This window comes from Pelodiscus sinensis, chromosome 2 (genome assembly GCF_052426305.1).
Source record: "Pelodiscus sinensis isolate ZL-2025 chromosome 2, ASM5242630v1, whole genome shotgun sequence".
Lineage (NCBI taxonomy): Eukaryota > Metazoa > Chordata > Testudines > Trionychidae > Pelodiscus > Pelodiscus sinensis.
In genome coordinates, this window is record NC_143053.1 from 147,117,974 (window position 1) to 147,143,702 (window position 25,729).

Genomic DNA, 25,729 nt, shown 5'->3' on the forward strand with positions numbered 1-25,729 from the left:
CTGAATATTATGCCTTAATTTAAAAACAAAATCTGTATTTTTTTCCTGTTAAAGGCTACCTTTGGCTACCTGTGAGTAATAGCATCTGTTTTCATGAAGTTTGAATCTACATCTTATGAAATGCATAAGAGATTTTGTATTTTTATTCATGGCAAACAGGTTCTCCTGTGGATTGTGCAAGATGCAAAGTTTGTGAATACATCATTCAATCTCTGCTGGGCCCAACAATAGTCTGCTGATAAAGTCTGCCTTTTAGATGTTCGCTTCTTTTATGTGTGTTGCCTTTATTGAAACCAGGCATTGCTCTGCCCACTGATTCATGATTTGCTTTTCCCTGTTGGTGGTGTGGATGCCATTGTTGTGTTGTCTGGCTGGATAAGAACATTCTCCCCCAAGTTTTGAGTAAACCAGTAATGGATAGTGTGGTTTTCTTTATGCCAAGGACGTTTATGCTCCTGAATTTTTTGGGGGGTGATCATTCCCCTGGAGCTGTTAAAATATGGAGCCCACGTCCAATACTTGACAACATATTACACAGTGTGGAGAGAAAAGAGGAATCAGGATTCTCAGCGTGTACTTCTATCCATCATACAAGTGAATCTGAATGTTGCGCACCATAGCAAGGGAATTCTCCCATTGCAGGGTATGAAGGAGTCTCATGTATAATCTTGGTCAGGCTGAGATCCCTATGCGTCATATCATTGTACAAAGTAGCAGTAAGCAGAGTAGGGCTGATGAGTTCTGCTTTGGTCTTATATGAGCTATGAACAGCCAAGGTTTCTGTTCACAATGCCTTTTCAGTCTATCTGGAGCCTCCTGTTCTGCTCTGGATCACTTATTCGAATGAGGGATGACCGGACTCTGCTTCAGTTTTAGAAGGTTGATGTTTTCCTGTTATCTGAGTCCCCTCTGGTTCTTTTGATGGGTCCAGAGCAAGATTAGCAATTATCCTTCTGGGGTGATAGTCAAAGAAATCAGGAGAGAAAATCTCTCTGGAGTACCTTGTTAAAGCTTTACATTATCTGACTCAGAAACCTCACCTTTTTCTGAAGATGAGATGGACACAGGGGCTGTGTCTACACTGCACCCCTTTTCCGGAAAAGGGATGCAGATGAGACAAGTCGGAATTGCAAATGAAGCGGGGGATTTAAATATCCCCCGCTTCATTTGTATAAACATGGCTGCCGCTTTTTTCCGGCTCGGGGCTTTGCCGGAGAAAAGCGCCAGTCTAGATGGGATCTTTCAGAAAATAAAGCCTTTTCCGGAAGGTCCCTTATTCCTCTTAAAATCAGGAATAAAGGACCTTTCGGAAAAGGCTTTATTTTCTGAAAGATCCCGTCTAGACTGGCGCTTTTCTCCGGCAAAGCCCCAAGCCAGAAAAAAGCGGCAGCCATGTTTATACAAATGAAGCGGGGGATATTTAAATCCCCCGCTTCATTTGCAATTCCGACTTGTCTCATCTGCATCCCTTTCCCGGAAAAGGGGTCCAGTATAGACACAGCCAGGCAGAGGAGGCTGCATCCCAATGCCTGTACTAGTTTGATACAGTCTTCTCCATCCTGCTGGAAACTAAGATGAGCTATTGGCTCAAGAACTGTAATTGCTGCTGGCTGTAAGGATCTGTTTGTCAAAAGGGTTCTGAGGAGTTTGTAGGGGAGCCATGAGGCTGCCATTTTCTTTGGGCCCTGGAGATTCCAGGGGGCACATACAAACGTTTCAAGGCTGTCTTACAGAGAGTCAGAAATTACCTCTGAGAAGATCAGAGGGAATAGGTCTGGGCATCTCGTATAAGGTATAAAAATAAAACAATAAAAGTTTGTTCTGTTGAAAACTATTAGATATACTAGACAATTAGCCCATCATAAGATGGGATTTTCAGGTCTCTCCTCCACCTTGGTCTTCTCTCCTGAGCCTCCGGTCTCTTGCTCCATCTCTCTCTCTCTCTCTCCCCCTCCTCCTACTGCTTTCCCCTCTCTCTCTCAGCTCTCCTCCACCTCCTGCCTCTCTCGCTTTCTGCCTCTCTCTCCGTCTCTTTCTTTCTCTTCTCCCCCTCCTGCCTCTCACTCTCCCTTTCTCTTCTCCTCCTCCTCTTCCTGCCTCTCTCTCCCCACCCTCGTTCCCCTTCCTCTTCCCCTCCCACCATGGCACTCAGCTGAGTGCTGCCTGCTCAGCCGGGCCCCCGTGAGGGAGGGGGGAGGGGCAGTGATGTACATGGCCAGGGGGTGGGGCCATGTACGTCACCGCCCCGCCTCCCCTTTCCCTCCCTCCACGGGGAGCCCAAATGGCTCCTTGCGCCGCTGGCTCCCCCACGGTGGCCCGGCTGAGGGGCGCAGCACTCAGCTGAGTGCTACAGCAGGAAGGGAAGGGGGAGAGGTGACGTACATGGCCCCACCCCCTGGCCATATATGTCACCGCCCCTTCCCCTCCCTCCGTGGCGGCTCAGCTGAGTGTTGCGTGCTCAGCTGGGCCGCCGCGGGGGAGAAGGGGTGGGGCACCAGGGGCGTGGCCATGTACGTCACCACCCTTCCCCCCCCCGCCGTGGCGCTCAGCTGAGTGCTGTGCACTCCGCTGCTCCCCTGCGGCGGCCCGGCTGAGGGGCACAGCACTCAGTGCCATGGCGGGAGGGAAAGGGGGGGCAGGGCAGTGATGTACATGGGCAGGGGGCGTGGCCGTGTACATCAGCGTTACAGACTCACATACACTGGGCTACTATATATATGATTATATGATACAAAGTGGGGGAACAGTATAAAGAGCATCAACACATTTACTACCGAATAGTTTTTTAAGAAGCTATTCAAATGTATTCCAAATACTCTTTGCAAATGTTTGTGGATGTATTAAATGTTTGTTCACTAATTAACTGTATTATTCTCTGTCTCTCTGAGACTGACTGACATTAACATCCGTATTCAGGGATTTGCATACATAGTTCTGAGGTTTAATTTCGTATAATACTCCTCTGAAAAATCCTGAAAAGACAGAACTTTAGTCTGTGCTTTACTGAACTTGGCAATCTTCACATATTTCCATCATCTGATGGAGGATTAGGTTATGTGGCCTTACTGTTTATGCTATAATTTTAATTCCTTGAATATGCCCAAAGGTCTTTTCATTTTTCTGCTGAAAGAGCTCACTTGCAGATGCCAAATGCGGTCTCTTCCACATGGAGTGCTGATGGTGTAAACAGGCTTGTTCAGCTTTATCTACCAGTAATCGTGCTTTCCATCAAGGATAGGGAAAACAGTATTGAATACCAAGTGGCTGCAGACATCCTATGTGGTGGCTACAATGTTGTATTATCTGTGTACTGCTTTATCAGGTTCTGTATGTCCAAACAGATCTGTCAAGTGTCATTCTTTTTCTCTATGGTCTCAAGGCTCTATTAATGCAAGTGGATAGGTTCCTCAGCACAGGTTCTGTCTTCAGTTTTTTTCTGGTAAAGGTATTCTCAAGCCTGTGTAATACCATGAAGGACTTATATATCCGCACCTTCACACAACCAGTGTCACCTGTGGATCTGGTCAGATATGATGCTCTCCTTCAAATTCCCAAAAGCCCTCAACTACAAGCTTATAATGATCAAAATTTCCTTGGTGATAGACTTGAGCATATTCCTAGAGCATAATTTTTGTATTCCTAGGGCATATTTCAGTAGATTGTTCAGCACTTCATATTCTGTGAATGAGGTATTTTTTCAGTACAATGGTAAAAAGCTGTAATGATAGACCAGTATTCAGTGACAGCTACTCCTCTTGGCTTTATATAGGTCTTTCCAAAGCAGGGTTGCTTTAGGCAAATTGTCCCCAGGTTTTTCCTTTACCTCAATCACCAGCAGTAGGAATAAACTGCCCAGATTCAGGATTTTTCCTTGCCCTTTTCTAGGCACTCAGCATCTTGGTTTGCAAACTGTGCCATAGAGATTTTACTGTCAAACTTGTGACAAACCTTTCTGTAGGCAGCACAACTTTGTGGGCTACACACCTGCTGTGCTTTATCCAAGTTTGGTTTGTCTCTTCCTTTAGGTTTTGTTTTGAATGTCTTTATTGTGAGGTTGGTGTCATTTACCCCTTCGTAATTGTACAAAGATGAACAACATCTGGTTACATGTTCAGCCTTCTTCTTGGCCTCTTCTCTTTGTGGTCTGGTTCCTAAGACAAGTGTCTGTTCTGGAGTATTCAGGAGATATTCAGAAGCTTGCCAGTGGGGATAACACAGATTCACACTGATGCACACACACATAGTGCACCGTCCCATAGAGACCCCTCTGGAGTGTAAGGAACTGATGCTATGTCTACACTTGCTATTGACTGATGGTGTTTAAACTCCCTCCTTTGCTGTAACAAGCAAGTAAACTATTTAGAAAGCTGAGTAAATCCCCTCCACATATCACACGATCCAGTGCTCTCCCAGTATACATGTGTGCTAGGCTTACTACAGGAAAACTGAAATAGGAGTAGAGAGTGGGCAAAACTTGACAATGCTCATCCAGAGAAACTGTTATTCCTCAACCTAAAACAAGCAGTACATAAGAACTCCAGCATGTCCCTCAAGTTAATCCATCACTTTACCTGAAACAAGCACGTTGGTACAGAAGGAGATTGTTATGTACAGGCAAGACAAGCTTGTAATGAGCCAGCAGATGGAGGCACTTCCAAGCACCAGAAGGAATGGACAGACTGGAACAAATCTCTTCAATAGCCAACAGTTCACACTGCTAAAAGTAGGTCCAGAAGGCCTACCAAGGAGTCGTCAGTAAACAATGCATACACGAAGTGCACGGGCGCACAGGGACCTCTCTGGAGTGTGAGGAACTGAAGCTATGTCTACACTTGCGATTGATTGACAAAACTTTTGTTGTTCAAAGGTGTTTAACACTCTTCTCCCCTCCCAAAAAAAACCAACAAAAGTTTTGCTGCGGCAAGTGCAAGTATGAACACTGCTTTGTTGGAAGGAGCACTCTACTGCCAACAAAGCAAAAGCTGTTTGAGGAGGCTAGAAGTATAATGTTGGCAAAAGGGCCGACAAACAGCATTCACACATGCCAACTTCTAAGGGACAGGTCTGTGTCGACATGGCCTTATTGCCAAAAGCCAAGCAGTGGAGACATACCCTCAGATACCCCAGGTACAACAAACAGGACACACAGGGAGTGAACAGCCACTGTCCTGTCAGGAACTTTCACCTAGGACACAGCTAACATCAATAGCTGATCAAGAGACTGCATCAGACCCCTGACAAGGATACTGAACAGACTGCCATCACTGGGAACTGGCAAAGCAACCTTCCCAACATACAGGTGACCCAGCCAAATAACCACTAAGACATGGTAGCCATTTCAAAAAATGCCAGGAGGCTCTCACACTGAAAAACAATACCCATCCCTTGCAAGGTGTGGGGTGAATTCAATATTGTTCCACATACAATTCCCCATTCTAATGACTGTGAATGTTCCTCCCCGTATGGTGGAGAGAACTATGTTCAGATCAGAAACTAACAAAAACAATACAGATAACCCATTCAATCAAGAAGAAAATCCAATGCAACATCCCACTGAGATTGACCCTGGGGAAACAGGCTAGCCCATGCCCAATACAATATCTCTGCAGACAACTGTGTTGCTGATCCAGGCAATGGTGCATACACACAATATTTCTAAACCTCATGATAAATCTGTAGTTAGCACAGAGTTTGTCCGGGACAAGTCCTCTCATCCCACAACACCTGCTCTTTCTCCCTAGGTGCTGGAAGATATCTCTACCAAAAACAGAGTCTGGTTACCTCAAAGGGACTGCCATAAAGCAAAAAGTGAACAGATGGCTGGATTGATGAAGAAGAACTGTAAGCAATATGCAAATTGTTACCACTGATGCTGGATCAATACATGGGAATTTGTATTGGCTCAAAAACCATGTTCACAGACAAGGCAGACCCTCTAGCAACAATACAGGAAAGCTAGCAGCTGACATGACCCTTCAGAAAATCAATCTGTCACAGAGAGCCGCTATATGAGTGAAATTAACCTGAAGCAAAAATCAGACTAATGTCAGAAATAATGAGGCCAGGCAGTTTATAGAGTCTGGGGATGGAGGTGAGGGTGGAAGAGTTAACACATTGAGAGAGAAAAAAATCCCAACTTCTACATTTCTTTTCTCTTAAACAATGGGTGTGATTCACCTCTGGTTTGCTCAAGTTGTAGGCCAAGATAACTTCAGTGAAGTCAAGGAAGATACCACGGAGTAGAACTGGAATAATGCAGAGGTCAGTCTGGACTAATAGGACTATTTTCAGTGGATCCCAAACTGCAGGACACCTAGGCTTTGTCTACCTTAGCACTTCTGGTGATAAAACTTTGTTGTCAGGGGTGTGACACCCCTCTTCCCTGACATAAGTTTGACCGACAAAAGTGCTGACGTGGACAGCACTGTGTTGGCAGGAGACATTTACCCCCTGACATAGCTAATGCAACTCGTTGGGGGTACTTTAATTATGCTGGTAGTAGAGCCCATGCCCACTGGCATAAAGCAAAGAATGCAGCTGTAGTGGTACAGCTCTGCTGCTGTAAGATCCTTAGTGTAGATATAGCCCTCGTTTGTGCTTTGTCTCCCTGGGTATGTCTACACTGCATTCCTCTTTCGAGAGAGGAATGCAAATGCAGCTGAGCGAAATTGCAAATGAAGCACAGCTTTGAATTTCCCGTGCTTCATTTGCATAATCGCGTCCGGGTGCTATTTCGAAATACCCTATTTCAAAAAAAGAAACGCTGTCCAGATGTGGTTATTTTGAAAGAAAACCCTTCTTTCGAAATTACCCTTAAACCTCATTTTATAAGAAGTAAGGGTAATTTCGAACGAAGGGTTTTCTTTTGAAATAACCACGTCTAGACAGCGTTTCTTTTTTTCAAAATAGGGTATTTCAAAATAGCACCCGGATGCAATTATGCAAATGAAGCACGGGAAATTCAAATCCGCACTTCATTTGCAATTTCGCTCAGCTGCATTTGCATTCCTCTCTTGAAAGAGGAATGCAGTGTAGACATAACCCCTATTCACATCTCCTCTCTCTAGATATGCCTTTAAGATCCCCTAGTGGGCAGAAAACTCAGAATTCAGCAACTTCTATATAGATCAGAAGTGAGGAATGTTTTTTGGGTTGGGGGCCACTAACCCACAGCATCAGTCAGGGATGCACAAAAATGAGAAGCAAAAAACCCCCTGAACCTGAACCTGAACCTTCACTGAAGTAGCCCTCAACTGAGGAGGAGAAAGACATTCCCTTCCCATACCAGAGCCTAGGGGGGCCCAGCCTTGTAGATTTTGTGTGCTCCAGCAGGAAGAAAGAAGCACCAGCACAAGCTCCCCAACACTGCAGTTGGGGAGGTCTTTGAGCATCAGAGGCTGGATCCAGGCAAGCTGGGGGCTGCATTCAGCCCCCAGGCCTGAGGTTCCCCACTCCTGCCTTAAAGCTTGAGTTTTTAATTAAAAAATGAAACACCCCCCCCCCCCACCAAATTTACAAATTTCTCTTAGTATGTAAAGTACTTGGAAAATTAGAATAACATGACTATTTAAGATCCAGTTGCTTGTACATTCTGAGCTGTGAATCTAACCAAAAAGGTAGAAATTTAAATAGCACACACTGAAAGTTCTCTATATTTGCTTCTTAGGCAAATGTTTGCTTCACCTGTTTAGATAACTGTTCTTCACAAAGTTTGTAGAGTGTGTAAAATTTTCGACTGAGGATCTGATTGTCTCGGAAACCTGCACTTGCCAGTTTGACTCTCATAATAATTCCACGATCAGGCACCATCATAGCTACTGTACGAAACTGAATCTTTAGATTTTCTGGTAGTTCCTGTCGTCCTGCATAACCAGGGTTCTGAAAGACACAGGGTGCAAAATAATAAATTATCCAATACACAGTGTGAGCAGAAGGTGTATTTTTTTCTGGATATTACTTGAATAAACACAGAAGTGAGTGCTGGAATGTGACAACCAGTGTACGCTCACATACCAGGATACAATTTTGTTGAAAATACGGCAGCTGATGCAATTTCACTCCCATGTTCCGAGACCCCAGGAATGTCTAGTAAATGTGTTGCTTTGGCAAATCACAGTAATATTCATGTTTTTAAAAGTAAACAATTTTAAAGTAAACGCCTCCATCTTCAATTATGACTGAGGAGCACTTAGCACAGCTGTGGAGAGGGGAAAACTAAAGTGCTTATGCCACCTTGATGATCCTCTGTTCCTGTGCCCATTACGCTGGCAGGCAGAGAGTGTGCACTGCTATCCAACCCTAGAGGAATCCTCCACTGGACAGTTAAACTGAATCTTGGGCAGCTTTGCACCACCCCAAGTACTGTAAGGAGTGACACCAAAAATTCTAAATTCTGATAGAGGGGTTGATGGGACAGACTATAGTGGGTCATGAGAGAGCCAACAAAGCGTGTCCTTTTTTTGTTCTTGTTTGTACTGGTTGTGCCTCCCAAAACCAGCACTCTCTGGTCTAGCAACATTGACAGACCATGGATCTTCCTGGACCAGAGAGCCCCAGGGAGTCTAGTGGCGGGTGGGCTGGCAGCACAGGGCCAGGGCTAGAGCCTGTGGCAGCCTGGCTGGGGCTGGAGCTGTGGCCCAGCAGCTCCAAGGCGTGGGCTGGCAGTGAGGCTGGCAGCTCAGCTGGAGTGAGACTCGGAGACAGCAGGGCTGACAACCTGGCTAGGGCGGGGGGCTGGTGGCAGCCCAGCTGGAGCTGGCAGTAGGGGGGCTGAAGGCAGGGATGATGGGCTGGGGCAGTAGCAGAGCCAGGAGCATTAGGGCGTGGCGAGCAATTCCCTCATTTGGGACTGGTCAGGTCCTGAGAGTGTCAGACCAGGGAGGTCCAACATTTAGTACTTGGGCTTCATCTCAGTCTGACAAGTTTTCAAAATCCAATTAAACAAAACACCCTGATGGAAATATAACTATTATCCAGTACAGCAATTCCTATGTTCCTATTAGAGATAAGGATAACAGAGGATGTCAATATTATTTATGAACCCACCTACGCCATCAGTCAAATCCTGATTGCTTTACTCATATAAGTAAGTAGTCCCACTGACAACATACAAATAGCCCCAAAAGCAGGGCCAGATTTCCAATTAGGCACAGTAGGCATGGTAGATTGCCAAGTAAGTGTTTTTCTAGCTCAACTGGGCTATTTTTAGCTGTCCATTGCTGGGGTGGGATTAGCAATTGTGAGTTGAGGTGTTTTGGGCCCTGCTGCTGCTGGCCACACTGCTCAGAGATGTCAGGAAGGTGGGTGCCTGCTGATCTCCTCTACCCATGCCCCATATGCTACTTGTCCCATGTCATGTTCCCTCCCCTTAGTTGACATTTGCAGCATGTTCAGAATTCTTATCTGAGGGAGGCAGAATTACTTTTTCTGCAGTAAAGGTGCTGCAATTCTGCCTTTTGCTCCTCAGAGGCTACTTGGCACCAGAACAGCCTGAGCTGCCTGAGGCTGATTTGTCTGGCGGGTGGTGGCAAATAGCTAGCAGATGGGTGGTGGGAGCATTTTTTCCTTAACTGAAAAGTCACAGCAGCCTACTTGAAGCCATGTTAGAGGCAGAGCAGAACACACGGGGGCTGTGTCTACACTGGCACCCCTTTCCGGAAAAGGGATGCTAATGTAGCACTTTGGAATAGGCAAATCCGCAGGGGATTTAAATATCTCCCACGGTATTTGCATTAACATGGCTGCCGCTTTTTTCCGGCTTGGAGATAAGCTGGAGAAAAGCGCCAGTCTAGATGTGATTCTCCGGAAAATAAAGCCTTTTCCGGAGGATCTCCTATTCCTACTTGAAAGTATGGAATGCACCCACTACCATTCCTTGAAAGTAGGAATAAGAGATCCTAAGAAAAAAGCTTTATTTTCCGGAGAATCACATCTAGACTGGCGCTTTTCTCCGGCTTATCTCCAAACCGGAAAAAAGTGGCAGCCATATTAATGCAAATGCCGCGGGGGATATTTAAATCCCCCGCGGATTTGCCTATTCCAAAGTGCTACGTTAGCATCCCTTTTCCGGAAAGGGGTGCCAGTGTAGACACAGCCAGGGTGAATGGAGAGGCACAGGGCCAAATGGGGAGGGTGGCTCCAGGCAGGGCCACATGACGTATGAGGGGGAGTGCTGAAAATTTGCCTATAAGAGAATAAGGTGTAAATCTGGCCCATAAGGTGCCCATAAGTCTGTTTTTGTGGGGAAAGAAAACAGGAATCTGTCCTATGATTAGACTCCCATCAAATTCACAGTCCAATTTGGTTAATTTTATAATTTCACATATTTAAATCTGAAATGCCATTGTGTTGTTATAGGGGGGTCCTGACTCAAAAAGGAGTTGGCGGGCGGGTCACAAAGTTATTGCAGGAAAGGTTGTAGTACAGCTACCATTACTTCTGCATTGATGCAAGTGGCAGTGCTGACTTCAGAGCTGGGCAGCTGAAGAGTGTCGGCTGCTGGCCAGGAGCTCAGCACTGAAGGCAGAGCCACTGCCAGCAACAACGCAGAAGTAAGGATGGCATGATCTGTTATTGCCACCTTCAGAGCTGCCTTCAGAGCTGGATGCTCAGCTAACAGTTGCCATCCTGCAGCCACCCAGCACTGATGACAGCTCAGAAGTAAGGATGGCAGTACTGCAATCCCCCCAGAATAACCTTGTGACCAATGTACCATCTAATTTTTTCTATCTATGCACAGATTTTTTTTTCCATCCACGTGTGGAATACGTAGTATATGTGTACTGAGGCATGTGTGAATGTGCACCACCAATAGAAACACAAAACCTAGCTGTGGGTGCTCTGCTAATCATCAGGAAATCATCTGAATTTCTCCTGGGCAGTCGCACATATTCACAGTTACAGAGAACACTGCATGCGACACCCTGCCCCCTCCCGCAGCCCTTTTGAGTCAGGACCTGCAATTTGAGAAATGCTTTTCTCCCCTGTATAGTGTAGGGTAAAGACATATAGAAGACCACATTTCATGGTCTGTGACGTGTTTTTCAGGGCCATTAATTTGGTAGGGCCCTACCTATGTCTGTTACACACACATACCATAGTCAGAAATATGCCAAATTCTCTGTCCATGTCCACAACATCACCATCAGTAAAGATGAACTGAGGCTTCTTATTTTTCTTACACTGAAGTACAATATAGATCTGCTGAGCAGCTACTGATAGAACAGGAAGTTCAATGCGATTAAATTCATCAAAGCAGCCCCATGCACCCGACTGAGCTAAACCTATGAGAAAATGAAAGGGGAAACCAAAAGAATTGTGTTAAATGCAATACATCAGGCTATACATAAGGTACAGTATATTTTGGATATATAATGTGGCATGAGAAAAACTAAGAGAACACGATCATACCGTTACATAAGGAGGAAAAACTTAAAACAAATCAGCTTACCCATTAGAACCACACAGACAAACATTCCTTAATAACACAGATGTATGAACACCTTCACAGGGCATTCTATGCTTTTACAGCTACATTATTACATTACAGGGATCTCTGTAAATATTATATACTGCATCTATGGGTAAAATAAAGACTCAACGCCCTTTCCAAGTACAGAGACCCAATAGTGCCAGAAGCCAAGAACAGGGATGCATGACGTTCAGCTGGAGGGGATCCACTTGAAGTAAAGCTTGGGAACACATCTATATACTAGTGTGCTCCTGATAACACCACAACAGTACTCATCTTTTTTATAGCAATCAATGCACATAGCAAAAACTGAATAGAAAATAAGTTCTCCTCCTGATGAACTAACTAGGGATGTAAAATCCCATTTAATCAATTAACTGATTAAACAAGGGTTGGTGGGGGGCCATGCCAGCCCGGCTGTGGTGTGGCACAGCAGGCCCAGCCCCCTTGATGAGGGTGGGGTCAGCTCTGGCCAGGCAGCTGCAGAAGAAGAGGAAGCAGCAGCAGCAGCAGCAGCAGCAGAAGAAGAACCCGCCAGTACAAAGATTTAAGATGGGGGAGTGGGAAAGAGATGAGAAGGAGGTGACGTTGGTGGCATCCTTTTGGACAGACTGCGGAGGGAGGGGATGAGGTACAGAGGGCAGATTGTTATGATAACCAAGAAGGGAAAACACAGAATGGGGATATTCTGCTTGAAAGACTATTTACAGCACATTCTGTAATATAGTATTATTTCATATTCTTTATAGGGTATGAACCATTTAAAAATTCCCTAACATGCAAACACTATAGGACGAAAACAGACAGGGCCCGTGTTTTCCCTCCATTACCATACAGATGGCATATTATCCAGGCCTTCCCATGGAACTGCCCTCCAAAATCTACATTTTCATTTAATTTTTTCTAGCCTTTATTTTTATGAAAATAAAATCTTGACAAACACAAGCCAAATCTCAATCAATGTAGGGTTGTCTTCTTGGAGGGAGACTGAAACGATATTGGCAAGTTTTGAGTGGTCCTATCCATATGAATGGATAGCTAACGATCAAATCTAAAATTACAATTTAAAACCTGACACAGGAGAGCATTTTTATTCAGTCAGGGTGTTTAAGAATGTGCTCAGTTCTAAGCTTGTGCTTACTTAAATACTTTCCTAAAAAGATCTAGATTAAAAGCATACTTAGGTATTTTCCTGAATCAAGGCCTAAATGTCAGCTCTGTAAACTATTTACTGCTGATACATTTAGCAGAAACATCCAGCTAATATATTCATCCCACAATGCCAAGATGCCTCTGAAAACCTCAAATGTCCAAAACCCCAAATACGCCAACTCAACTGTCTAATATTCCAGCATCAACTCTAAGAACATTTAACAGATAGGGTAGTCTACACTAGCCTCCTAGTTCGAACTAGGGAGGCTAATGTAGGCATTCGAACTTGCAAATGAAGCCCAGGATTTAAATATCCCGGGCTTTATTTTCATCTTCCCATCCTGGCACCATTTTTAAATCTCCTTAGTCTGAACTAACTGACCGCGGCTACACGCGGCATTCAAACGTTAACTCAAACTAAGGACTTAGGGGATTTAAAAATAGCACCCAAACGGGAAGATGCAAATAAAGGCCGGGATATTTAAATCCCGGGCTTCATTTGCAATTTCGAATGCCTACATTAGCCTTCCTAGTTTGAACTAGGGGGCTAGTGTAGACATACCCTTACTCATGGTCAGTACAGAAATGTGCAGGGTATTGAAAGCATTAATGTCGAGACAGTGGAAAGGAAATTGACTTGAATATCAAAATAAAATGCACAGGGATTTTATACTGGATATATTTTTCCTTTTGGTATTTTTTTAAACTCTTCCTTTTTAATTAAAGTAAAGCTGCTTCAGAATTTCTCATCTGCTACACTGAAGTGCTGAGGAATACAGGGACCTGCTGCAGAATTTAAGTTTAACTTGACCCAGATTACATGGGACATAAAAAACTTATGTCCCACACATCTATGTTAACAAAACTATGATGAGATATGATAACACTGGCTTTGTCAGGACACATTTTTCTTTATTAAGAATTTATTTTAATGTCTGTACTGGAGCTCTTTAAAAAGAATGTAACAGAAATAAAACTCAGTCTTATAAATGATTGGGACAAAAAAGGGTTAAAAATGCCCTGCTCCTCCTCACTCTAGCCAGAAGCCCTTTATCAGTTAAGCACATGTCCTACAATACACATTACTTGCTTTGTGATGTTGAACTATACTATTTTCTGGGTCCTCAGATTTTTTCATGCCAATGTTTGCAGCACAGATGAAATAAATCAAGGGCCGACGTTACAGATTTTGCAGAAGCAGTTTTTCCACAGAATGCCAAGGAACAGAAAATACCCAGTTCTTTGTGTACATGAATTTACAGAAACACATACAATATGTTAATATAGATTGCACACAAATTGCATTCTTTGTGCAAGATTTTCCTTTTGGCATTAAAACCTGTGGTGGGCAACTTTATGGGAAGAAATCTTTGTGAGGATTTCATCACAGCATCCCAGAGAGGAGGGGCTGACAAAAGACCACAAGCCCATTCCCAAATCTGGCAGATCTACATGGAAGCCCAACACTTCTACAACAACTTTGGGCCCCAGCAGGCTGCTCCTTGTCACATTGTCAAGCATTCTGTCAAGGAATCACCCTTGCTACAGTAGCACCTCAGACTTCAGAGCGAGTGTCTGTAGAGTTGCCAGGCATCTGGTATTGGCCCAGACAGTCCAGTCTTTGCAGCCTTTGTCCGGTAAAAAAAACAGAAAGTACCGGACATTTTAAATGTCCGGTATTTTCTGTTTTTCTCGGATGGAAAGCCACTTGGGACATTCCTTCTCCGCTGTAGGGGTGGGGAGAGTGGTGAGCGTGGGAATTTAAAGGCACAGTGCCTTTTTCTTTTGTGCCTTTTTTTTTTTAAGCTCAACAACTTTGGTCCCCTGTTTTGTTTTGTTTTTTGCTCAACCAATATTTTTCCTGCCATGTTCAGTATTTTTTTAAAGTATCTGGCAACCCTAAGAGTCTGTAGGAAACGTATCACAGGTTGGGAATGTATTACCTATTCCAGGGTTTCTCCACAAAGCGGGACATGAGGTGATATTCTGGCATGCCCTGTTTTCTCCCCCCAGGTTTACAGTCAGGCCTCCTTAGGGTCCACATGTGTGGAGGGCCTGCAGTGAAAGAAAACCATGCCAAAGAGTAGCTGAGCCTCCTTCTGGGAAGAGAGGGGAGCTCTTTGCATGGAGGGAGGGTCCTTACCATGTATGGACCTAGGGAAGGGAGACAAGCCAGTACTTTCATTGTGTCTTGTTTAGTTTGTCCACGTGATAGGCTAACTCTTTTCTAATGCTTTTTAAAATACTTAACAGAGCCATCACAACAGTGCTGCACTAGTTTTATATCAGCAAAATTCCATTAATCTTAATGGTGATATAGTGGTGTAAATTGGGGGAGCACGGTGATTAATCCAGGCCATTCCTTTATTCGGCTGAATTCTTTTTTCTTACTTGGCTTTTGCGAATATGTGAAAAGGGTCATTTTACAGCTTTAGTGGCTATTTTATTGATTCTTTGCAAGTAAATACAATAGCACAGACCTTTATAGAGTAATTGGATTATGTTTAAGAACAATATACAGCAATATAGATTGCATCATCCACTAGCAAATTTTTGAAAACAAATGATGTTGTCTCTCTGCACTGGCCTCTACTCTATTAATAAGTAATATGTAAAAACTATGGTGTTATGTAGTCCTAATTAAAGGTTCTGTCCATCCACAATTACACATGGGAGAATGAGAAAGGGAGTTCCAAGTGAATAATGTAATTAATAGGAATACACTGTGACAACAGAGAACCAGCAGACCCATGTATCCATGTGAGTTCTAATGTCTTCTCCACAATCAGATTGGTACTATCACTGGTTTTGTTGACAAATTTGCATTAAAGAGCACAATGACATTTTGCTTCCCGATTCCTATTATCATCTTTGCTTGGATAGTTACAAGTATGTTTTTAAGAAGGTAAGTGTTTTCTCCTAGAATTTCATTTAGTACATCTCTTTGACCTTCTTCATATCCATCGGGAGCAGAAATCTTGAAACATTATGGCAATATGATAGGACATTATGATATTTAATACACAGTTCCCAAAGGTAGCTAAACTACTGCATCTTCATGTACTGTGAAACAATAAGCATGCCTCTGGTTTATCATTTTGTTTGATCTGCCCTTTTGTCTCTCCCCTTTGTTTCATTTTCTTTTTGCTAATTCCTTCCTTTTCATTATTTCTCTCCTGTTTTGCAATTTCTGTCTTAATTTTCTCCCTTTTTTATTATCTCTGTCGGTCTTTTTTCCTTGTCTCTTCTTCCTCTCCCTCTATTGTGTTTCTTTATGTCTGCTTTATTCTCAGTTTTCCCCCAATTCCTCTTAGAAGCCCTCCCATCTCTTGTCTCTTAGCCCCCTTTCTCTCTTTCCCTTCTAGGGCTGTGACTACATCAGCTATCACAACCCACCCAATACTCTTCAATTCTTGGAGACTGGAATAACAGCAGTACAGAAACAATATGAAAGGAACTATCTAATATTTTAATTCTATATTTCACCATAACAACATATCTATTCACGCTGTGATATTACAGTAATTAGCACAAAACAACAAAGTTCCAGGGTAAAATGCTATTCTTTGCTATATTGGTATAATTTTGCAGGAAATCCAACAAAGTGGAGTTCCTTCAAATTTACACCAGTGGAAATGAAGCCAGAATTCTGATACCTGAGATTGGGTAAGCAATACACAGATTCCACATGAACTGCAATCCTCTATGAACAGTAACAGTAGTAATCTTTTCCTAAATTAGCCCTGAGTAACATCTGTGAATGTTAATAAAATTCATACCCTAAATGAAGAGAATTTATAGATATTACACAATCCATACAGATCTAATTTTTACATTTAAAATATTTTCAGATACCATATTGCCATAATGAAGAACAGACTGTAATAGATTTTAATAGACTGAGGAGAAAAGATACTCAGAGCACTAAAGATCCAATCCTAATCCTTTAAAAGCCATTCAAAAATGTTCATTGTCTTCAGCGGTGCAGGATCGGACCCCTTCCTGATGTATTTTTCCTGTGTCTAAACATTGAGAATTTGATGCATTTTCTAAGATCCATGTCACACAACTGAGTTATGCTGGGGATGGATTTGGCCTCCACATTTTCTGCTTTCAGTAACATGTTTTTATTGCAAGATACCAGGTTCCATTCTAAAAACAATTTTTGCAACAATTATTATTAACTGAAATATTTGCACTTTGGTGAAATAACAGGAAAAAACATGCAATTATTTAACATAAGTGTATGCTGTTGGATGTAATTAATGCATACTGTAAGATGTATATGAAATTATCTTAAAATGACTTTGTCTTTACAATGGTGAAATTCAGTTCTGGCCAGATTTTTTTCCCCCCTTTGGAAGGAAATAATCATTTGTTTGGTAATGCCACCTGCTGGAAAAGTTGAGCGTGCCTAAAAATGAGTTCTGATTTACAGAGGAGTTAAGCATTCTACAACTCCCAATGAGATCGGGTCCTTGCAAAATAATTTCACTTGTGGAAAAAAAGGACAAATGCTGTGGAGTTTATCCCCACACAAATCCTGAATAGGAAAAAAGGGCCAATTAACCAGCATGACTGGCTGCACCAGGAAGAGAAACAGGTCTGATAGGGCCTATGAGCCCATCTGGGAGAGAAGCAGGGCTAGGCATGAAGAAAGAGATCACAGAGTAAGCAACTGAAAGCGAGGATGTCAAACTGCTTGAGTGCTAATGCCCAAGAGGAGCCACAAGGTATAAATCCTGCTATTAGCACCGCATGTGAACTGCCAACCTCACAGAACACAAAAGCCATATGCATTACTACGAAATACTCCGGCACCTTCATGCAGCATATAACAACAGTGCTTGAATCAAGTATAGAAGCAGCAGTTATTTCATGCAGAGTAAAAAAACAATTGAAAGAAACAAATGAAAACCAAGACTAAACCCGGTGATAGAGTGCAGGGAATGACCAGGTGAACCTCCTCTCTGATCTCACAGCCATTACTGATTAGTTCCCAAAAAACTGACTGAGGTAATTAGATAATCAGGCTATATGAGATAAGGAGCGAAATAATCCAGTGTCATGGTTAAGATCATGCCGACTTAAGAAAGAACTTCTGGACAAATGCACCACAAAACCAATGAGATACATCGATGATATTTTCATCCTCTGGATAGACTACCTAAACTCCCTCATAGATTTCAACATTTGCCAATCGTCTATCAAACTCTTTCTGGGCTACACCCACACCAGAATCAACTTCCTGGACACCACAATCAGCTACAGCAATGGAACCCTACAGACAGCTGTCTACAAGAAATGCATGGATACCACACTTACCTTCACAGATTCCTAACCATCCCAAACAGGCATCCCTTTTACAACAGGCACTCAAATACCACAGAGTATGCTCTAAGGAGAAAGTCCAGGATACAAAACTTAACATGTTTAAAACCAGCTTCACCATCCAAGCACAATACACTAGAGAAGTGGATTGCATTATGGAATTGGCCATCAAATACCCTGAAAGAACCTGCTTGAAGATAAAAAAAAATCATTATGACCACACCTCATTGTCACTGTCCATCTCCTACTGGAATGCATATTGGGTATCATCAAACACTTACAATCCATATTTTGGAATGGAACAGTATCCTGAAAGAAATCTGTCCCAAATCCTCTTTTCTGGCCTTCGAACAACTCTCCACCCTCACCCTCTCATCATCAGAAGCAAGTTCCCCCAGCCCAGTGTTTTTCCAAGTGGTCTGCAGATCCACTCTGAGAAAGCAGCTATTAGGCCGCTCCGATTTGTTTATGTACTGGCTCTATTGCCATGGAGCCTTGCTACTTCCCACGGCTCCCCTTGGCTGCAAATAGTGAACTGAAGCCAATAGGAGCTGCAAAGCTCTGTGGCTGCAGTCAGTAAGTAAACAAACCGGAGCAGTATGGTAGCAGCTTTCTGAGAGTCGGTCCATGGACCACTTGGAGAAACACTACCCTAGACCAGGACTAACCCACTCAACGCAGAAGCAGCCCCTGCCAGAACAACAGATGGAAAACTGGCAGACATATCCCTAGTGCTATGATTGTCAATAACGCCACAGCAAACCTTTCAAGATCCACAGGTCCTACACATACCTATCACATATTGTGGTGAACTGATCCAGTACACTAATTTCCCCAATGACAATTATGTAAAACCAAGCAATCACTGTACTCTTGAATGAGCTCACACAGAAAAATGATAGAAGAGAAAAACACCTCTATCACCTAAGGACAAACAATTTTCACAAAGCAATCACTCTATATCTGGTCCATTCTCAAGGGATACCTTCAGAACATCTTCAAAAATGCTCTCCTGCCAACAAAGCAAAAGCTCCTGGTAGGTGGTGAAAGTTTTTGCCAGAAAAAGTGCCAACAAACTGTGTTTACACTGCCTGATTTTTAGCAACACAACCGTGTTGCTAAAAGATGGATAGTGTAGATCAGTGGTGCGCAACCTTTTTTGATCTGTGACCAACTGCCGGGCCCAGCCCCCAGCTGGCTGAATCTAAGCGCTGCAACCCACTAGGAAGACATCTGTGACCCCCTTGGGGGTCATGACCCATGGGTTGCACAACACTGGTGTAGACAAAGCCCAAGACTTAACAGGGAAAGGATCAGGTCCAAGCTAGGAGAATGCCTAGCTGGTGAAAAGAGATGATTAGAACTACTGTTAGAGTAAGGAATTGCATGAAACAAGTTTCTTAGAGTATTAAGCTTAGTTGGTGTGTTCTGTTTTATTGTTGCTTATATCATCTATTTGTTATCACTTGCGGACACTTAAATCCTACTTTTTATACCTAATAAAATCACATTTGCTTATTATTATTTACCCAGGGTAAATAACTATTACCTTGGGGGAAGGCGGACAACATCTGAGCATATCTCTTTTTCACTGATAAAGTGAGTGAACAAGTTATGAGCTGGGTCTATATACAATTTGTATGCAGGCTATAATAGATTTATCTGGTGTTCTGGTCCCATTGGGGCTGTGCACCTGGGTGTTGTGTCAAATCCTTTTAAATGAGCTTTCCCAGAGCTGAGTGGATCTCGGTGTCTGTGTTGCTCTGTTGTGGGCAGTGACCCCAACCCTGTACCATTGCTTGGGGGAAATCAGAGGTTCTGGCTCAGCAGGACAGCATGGTGGGGTACTCCAGAGGGCAAGTAGGCAACATCAAGTGACAGTCTTGAGGGGATCTCTGTGACCAAAGAACCACAAGAAATAATGGATTAAAGTCACATTTCAAAACCCAGCTGGAATTTGAGGTGATTTTTATGTTCTGGAGGCACAGCACATAGAACCAACAGTTGTTGATTGAGTAGGACAGGATTGAGGAACCTCAGGCATGGGGCTGGATGTGGCCTCCGGCTTATCTGGATCCAGCCCTTGAGACTCAGAGCTCCCCACCAGCATTGGGGAGGTTGTGCTAGCGCTCCAGCCCTGCCACTGCCACACCATGGGGCTGGAGCACATAAAGTCTACTAGCCTGGCCTTCCCTAGGCTCTGGTGTGCAAGGGGAATGTGGAGAGTGTCTTTCTGCTTCTGAGTCAGGGACCAAGTCAGTGAGGGCTTGGGGGGAGGTGGTTGGTTTGGATTTTTTTGGGTTTTTTGCTTCTCACTTGTGTGCAGCCCCTAAATGATTTTTCCATGGGTCAGTGGCCCCCTACCCAAAAAAGGTTTCTCACCTCTGGAGTAAGGATTCAAAATAAGCACAACAGAATCTATGAACTTGCAGAGATGCGGTGGCTGCCCCACACAGGGGAAAGCAGGATTAAGACATGGTTGGAGCAGCTATGCAGAACCCCGGCCAATGAGAAGGTGTCTTATTATGGAGCCAATCAGGAGATGGCTTGCTGGAGCAGTCCATATATAAAGGGCTGCTCATCAGAACAGAGAGCAGTACTTCCCTGACCCCCAAGAGAGAAGGGCTGGCAGCTTAGAAAAGCACCTTAGATTCATCAGTACTGGGTAGAGTAGTGGGGAACAGGAAGTTCTTGTCTAACCACTCCCAGATCGAGGGCTGTGTTGGAAGTGCCAAGAAGATGCTAGAGGTACTGGCCAAGTGGTCAAGGGAAAAAGGCAGCTGGCTGCACCCTGCTGGCTAATGATGAGACAGGACTGTAATCAGACTGTAATTTGCCCCTGAGGCAAGGGGCTAGATGAGGGCCTGCAATTCGCTGCTCAGACAAGTGGCAGGACACAGACTTGCTGGCCCTCCAGAAGGGGGAGACAGTGAGCTATAGAAAAGCTGGATCCCCTGGTCTGGAGGTGATGAGGGTCCAGATCCTACAAATGGTGGAGACAGCAGAGTAATGGTGGACGAGACTCCATCCACAAATCAGCGCACTCAGCTGAACAGAACTAATTCCCAGACTGACCAGCAGAAGGTGCTGTGGTGGTGAGCCAGACTCATTACATTTATCTATGCAAGCCATCCCTCGCTTGATGCAGAAACTGACTCTGAAATGTCAGAGCTATGCTAGGCTCATCATGGGAAGTAATAAGAGTTTAGAGTTTGAAGAGGGCCAGTATGCCCAGGCAATGTCTTGGCACTTTTCCGCAGTTTTGCTTTATCTCTTGTGAGAAAACTTCTGAATTCTGGAGTTGTTTGTACTCACTGATCAGAGTTCTTGCAAAATTCACTTTGTAGCTCTCACAAGAAGTGGACAGAGTAAAGGGGAGGGAGGACATATGAAGGGGCAAAGAAGTACAGCAAAGGGGATGGGGACACAAAAAGAGGACAGGTGTGAGACAGGAAGTACTCAGGAAAGAAAGGGAAGCAGCTGGGAAGCAGAAGGAAAGAGGAGCAATCATCCATCAGGAGAGACTTGAGCAAGTGACCAGAAGGAGAAGACAGCAGAGAAGGAAAGACAGAATGGAAGGCAGAGAAGGTTGGTTTAGTGAAAATGGGAAAAGCGGGGAATTAATTACAAACAAGAGCAAGAGAGGGTAAGGCACAAGTGGGTTGAAAAGGGAAATAGAGACAATAGGAAGGTAAGAGAATAAAGGAAAGGATGAAAAGGGATGGAAGATAAACCAACAGAGCACAGAAAAGAATCCCTTCAGAAATGAATTCCTTCCGGCACCAGCTGTGGACAATGTCATCAAAGTGAAAACGAAGAAACAAATACATCCTAGCACATGTGTGAAACTCACTCATGAACAGATAAATGTTCTTATTTACAGGAGTCTCTGACATGGCAGTCTAGCATTATTTTTCTGTCCTGCCTTGCAAGAGACCCAAATGAAACAGTTCTTGCTAGTCTCTCGGCATTGGGATGTGCAGTGGAATGGGGAAGGGTAGGGGACTCGGAGTGCATGCTACATCTCCGTGGTTCAGCAACGCTGAATGTGAAAGCACTGGACTTGATTCTACTCTTTGGATGACTGCATAACCACATTGATAGTAGTGGAATTATCCTGATTTACATCAGCATGACTAAATGAGAATCAGACTCACACACCAGTGTGCACATTAGGTAACTTTCAGTGCTTCCACCAGTTGCCATGGAGCCCCAATTCAAAGTCGGTGGAAGGAACTGTTTAAAGCAGGGGTGGGCAATAATTTTAGAAAGGGGGGGCCACTTCACAAATTTTTTAAGTGGCCTCAGGGCCACCTAGGAGGATGCTGGGGCCTCGGGCAGAAGGGGCGGGACCAGGACACTTCTGTGCTTCCTGCCCACAGACCCTGACTGCAAGAAGTCTTTGGCCCTGCCCCACCCTGCAAGGGGCAAGCAGCACCTAGAGGGAACTGCCAGCTGTTCTGAACTGCTGACGGTTCATTCTAGGCACCATGCGCCCCTGGCAGGGGGAGAAGACTTCACGCACTCCCCATCCCCAAGTCTCGATCGGCCTGGGGAGGCAGGAGCGGAAGGGCGGCTGCGGGCTGGATCAACCAACCAGCTTGGTAGGCCGGATCTGGCCTGTGGAGGCTCTCTTGCCCACCCCTGCTCTACTGTTTCAGTCTCAGTCACAAAAAGCATTCCACACAGAAATGCATTTTTCGTTTAAAATTAACAAACAGACCAGTGTCTTACCTTTATAAATACGACCTAGGCCTCTGTAGTCCATTTGGTCTGAACAATTAAAGACAACAACATATTTTCCCAGACATTTGCCCATGTCTTTAGTTGTTTCTGTTTTCCCAGTCCCTGCAGGTCCTGCCGGAGCACCACCCATACTCATTCCCAAAGCTTGAGCCAATGTGATGTAACATCTGGAGACCGATTGAAAAACACCGTTAATTTTTCTTCACTGTTATTTGCCCAATCAATAGTAACAGTTATACAAAACTGGGGGTGAGAGAGGAAAAGGATTTTCTTCCTTTTACAACATGTTTGGTAACTCACAGTCATGTTAATAGAAATTGGTGTGTACTAGGTGACAAATGTGGGTTTTTCTTTATGTTGATGGGAGTAGGATTTTGTCCCCAAAGTGGATGCTATACTCCTAGTTCAGGCTATCAGGCAATTTAAAAATTAATCATGATTAATGGTGTGATTAATTGTGCTGTTAAACAATAATAGAATGTCATTTTTGAAATATTTTTAGATGTTTTCTCCTTTTTAAAATTGATTTCAATTACAACACAGCATACAAAGTGTACAGTGCTCATTCCATCTTTTATTACCAAAATCTGCACTGTAAAACAAAAGAAATAGTGTTTTTCAATTCACTTAACACAAGTATTGTAGCGTAATCTCTTTATCCTGAACGTTGTAAAGGTCGAACCTCCCTTGTCCAGCACCCTCGGGACATGAGCAGTCCCAAACCGTGGAGTTTGCTAGACAAGGGAAGGTCAAGGCTCCCATCAGGCTATAGGCTCTGCTCCCAGCTGGGGCTGTGCTCCTGCCGCTGCTTCCTGCCAGCCCTGACAGGCCCCACTGCCTCCAAACCTGGCCAGAGATGTACTCCATCATGGCACTGGCCCAGGCTATGTGCCCAGCTGCCAGCCCTGCTGACTCCAGTCCTGGGTGGGACTGAGCTCCCCGACGCCTGCCCTGACAGGCTGTGTTTTACACCGTGCCAGCCCCAAGTGGGGCTTCACTCCCCACTGCGCCAGCCTCAGCAGGACCGCGCTCCTGACCTCTGGCCCCACCGCCTCCAGCCCCGGCTGGGGCTCCACTCCCGACTGCCAGCCCAGCCCAGGCTGCACTTCTGAACCTGGCCGGCGGGGCCTCTCTGGTCCAGCAATATCATGGTCCTACCACAGATATTGCCAGACTAGAGAGCCCCAGATTTTAGAGGTTCAACCGGTACTTACAAATGTAGAATCATGTACCAAAAGCTGCATTCAAAAATAAAACAATGTAACATTTTAGAGTCTACAAGTGTACTCAGTCCTACTTCTTGTTCAGCAAATTGTACAGACAAACAAGGCTGTTTATATTGGCAGGAGATAATGCTGCCTGCTTCCTCTTTACAATGTCATCTGACGAATGCCTATTCATGTTTCAACCACCATTCCAGAAGATATGTCCATACTGATGACAGGTTCTGCTCCATAATGGCCTACAGCAGTAAAGACCAAGGCATGTTCATTTTCATCATTTGAGTCAGATGCCACCAGCAAAAAACTGATTTTCTTTTTTGTGGTTTGAGTTCAGTAGTTTCCACATCCAAGTGTTGCACTTTTAATACTGCTGAAATCATGTTCCATGCATTGTCCCTCTCAGAGTTTGGGCAGCACTCCACATTCTTAAACCCTGGGTCAAGTGCTGTAGCTATCTTTAGAAATCTCATAATGGTACAATGCTCGGATCTCCCTGGCAGCAAGGTAGCCTAGTGGTTATGTCCCGGATTTAGCTGGCAGAAAAGGAATGCAGACCCATGCTGCTGGTGCCCCAGGCCTAGGAATTCCAGCCTACTATCTGAGTACAGTCCTTAAGTTTGGGGCAAGGACCTAAGAGTCCAAATTTTCCCCACCTCAGTGAGGGTTCCACGTAGGTTCCCCCCTTTTCCCCAGGGGGTGTGATTGGAAGCTTGCTTGCTCCTGTGGCTGGTCAAATGGATGGGCTCAGGTTCTGAAGACTGCAGAACCACGCTCCTGTCTCTTTGCTGGTCAGCCCCTAATTGAGCCAGGCTCCTTCCTTTTATCCTCTCTCCAGGCCTGGCACTGGTTACAGGTAGAGTGGGGTGGGGCTAGCTGGGCCAAAAGGTTTTGTTTGACTCCTGTGATGCCACGCCCTACTCTCTTCACTCCCTCACAGGTACTTTTGCATTTTGACAAATCTGTAAGTGAAAGTGTTCTTAAAATGAACAACATGTGCTGAGCCATCATCTGAGACTGCAATAACATGAAATATATGGCAAAATGTAGGCAAAAGAGAGCAGGAGACATACAATTTTCCCCAAAGAAGAACAGTCACAAATTTAACAAATGCATTATATTTTTAAGGAGTGTCCTCAGCGTGGATCATATCCCGTGGGATGGTGGATGAAATACAAAGGAAAATATGAATGTTCAGCATATCTGGCAAGTAAATGTCTTGCTTTTAGACGACATTGTAAATAAAAAGTGGGCAGCATTATCTCCTGTAAATGTAAATTTGTTTGTCTTAGCAATTGGCTGAATACGAAGTAGGACTAGGTGGACTTGTAAGGTCTATCGTTTTACATTGTTTTGTTATGAGTGCAGTTATATGACAAAAATATCTACATTTGTAAACTGCACTTTCATAATAAAGAGTCTGTGCTATAGTACTTGTATGAAGTGAAATGAAAAATACTATTCCTTTATTTTGTACATTTCAAATATTAGTATTAAAAATATAGTGAGCACTGAACATTTTGTATTCTGCGTTTGTAATTCTTTTTCTACATTTTCAAATATAATTATTTCATTCACAGCCATTTAATACATTTCAGTTGGTATTCTATTGTTTAACAATTCACTTAAAACGATGATCAATCCAATTAATTATTGTAATCACAATTAATTTTTTGAGTTAATCACATGAGTTAACTGATTAATTGACAGCCCTACTCCTTTTATCACTGATTCCCAAAGTATGGTCCGTGGACTACTAGTGGTCCGCAACCATCTTTCAGGTGGGCTGCAGGCTTAGGGCTGACCCTCC

At 43.9% G+C, this 25,729-nt stretch overlaps 1 protein-coding gene across 1 annotated transcript in view; it reads right to left on the reverse strand.

Annotated features, from left to right (window-relative positions):
• The window catches only part of LOC102447295 (dynein axonemal heavy chain 5-like), a 290,514-nt gene that overhangs the window by 160,210 nt on the left and 104,575 nt on the right, over positions 1-25,729 (reverse strand). Inside the window, exons 42-44 of the mRNA XM_014581788.4 lie at positions 22,688-22,866; positions 11,095-11,282; positions 7,684-7,878 (exon numbers count right to left, since the gene is read on the reverse strand). Coding sequence (XP_014437274.3) covers positions 7,684-7,878; positions 11,095-11,282; positions 22,688-22,866 — 562 coding nt within the window. The remainder of the gene's footprint in view (positions 1-7,683; positions 7,879-11,094; positions 11,283-22,687; positions 22,867-25,729) is intronic.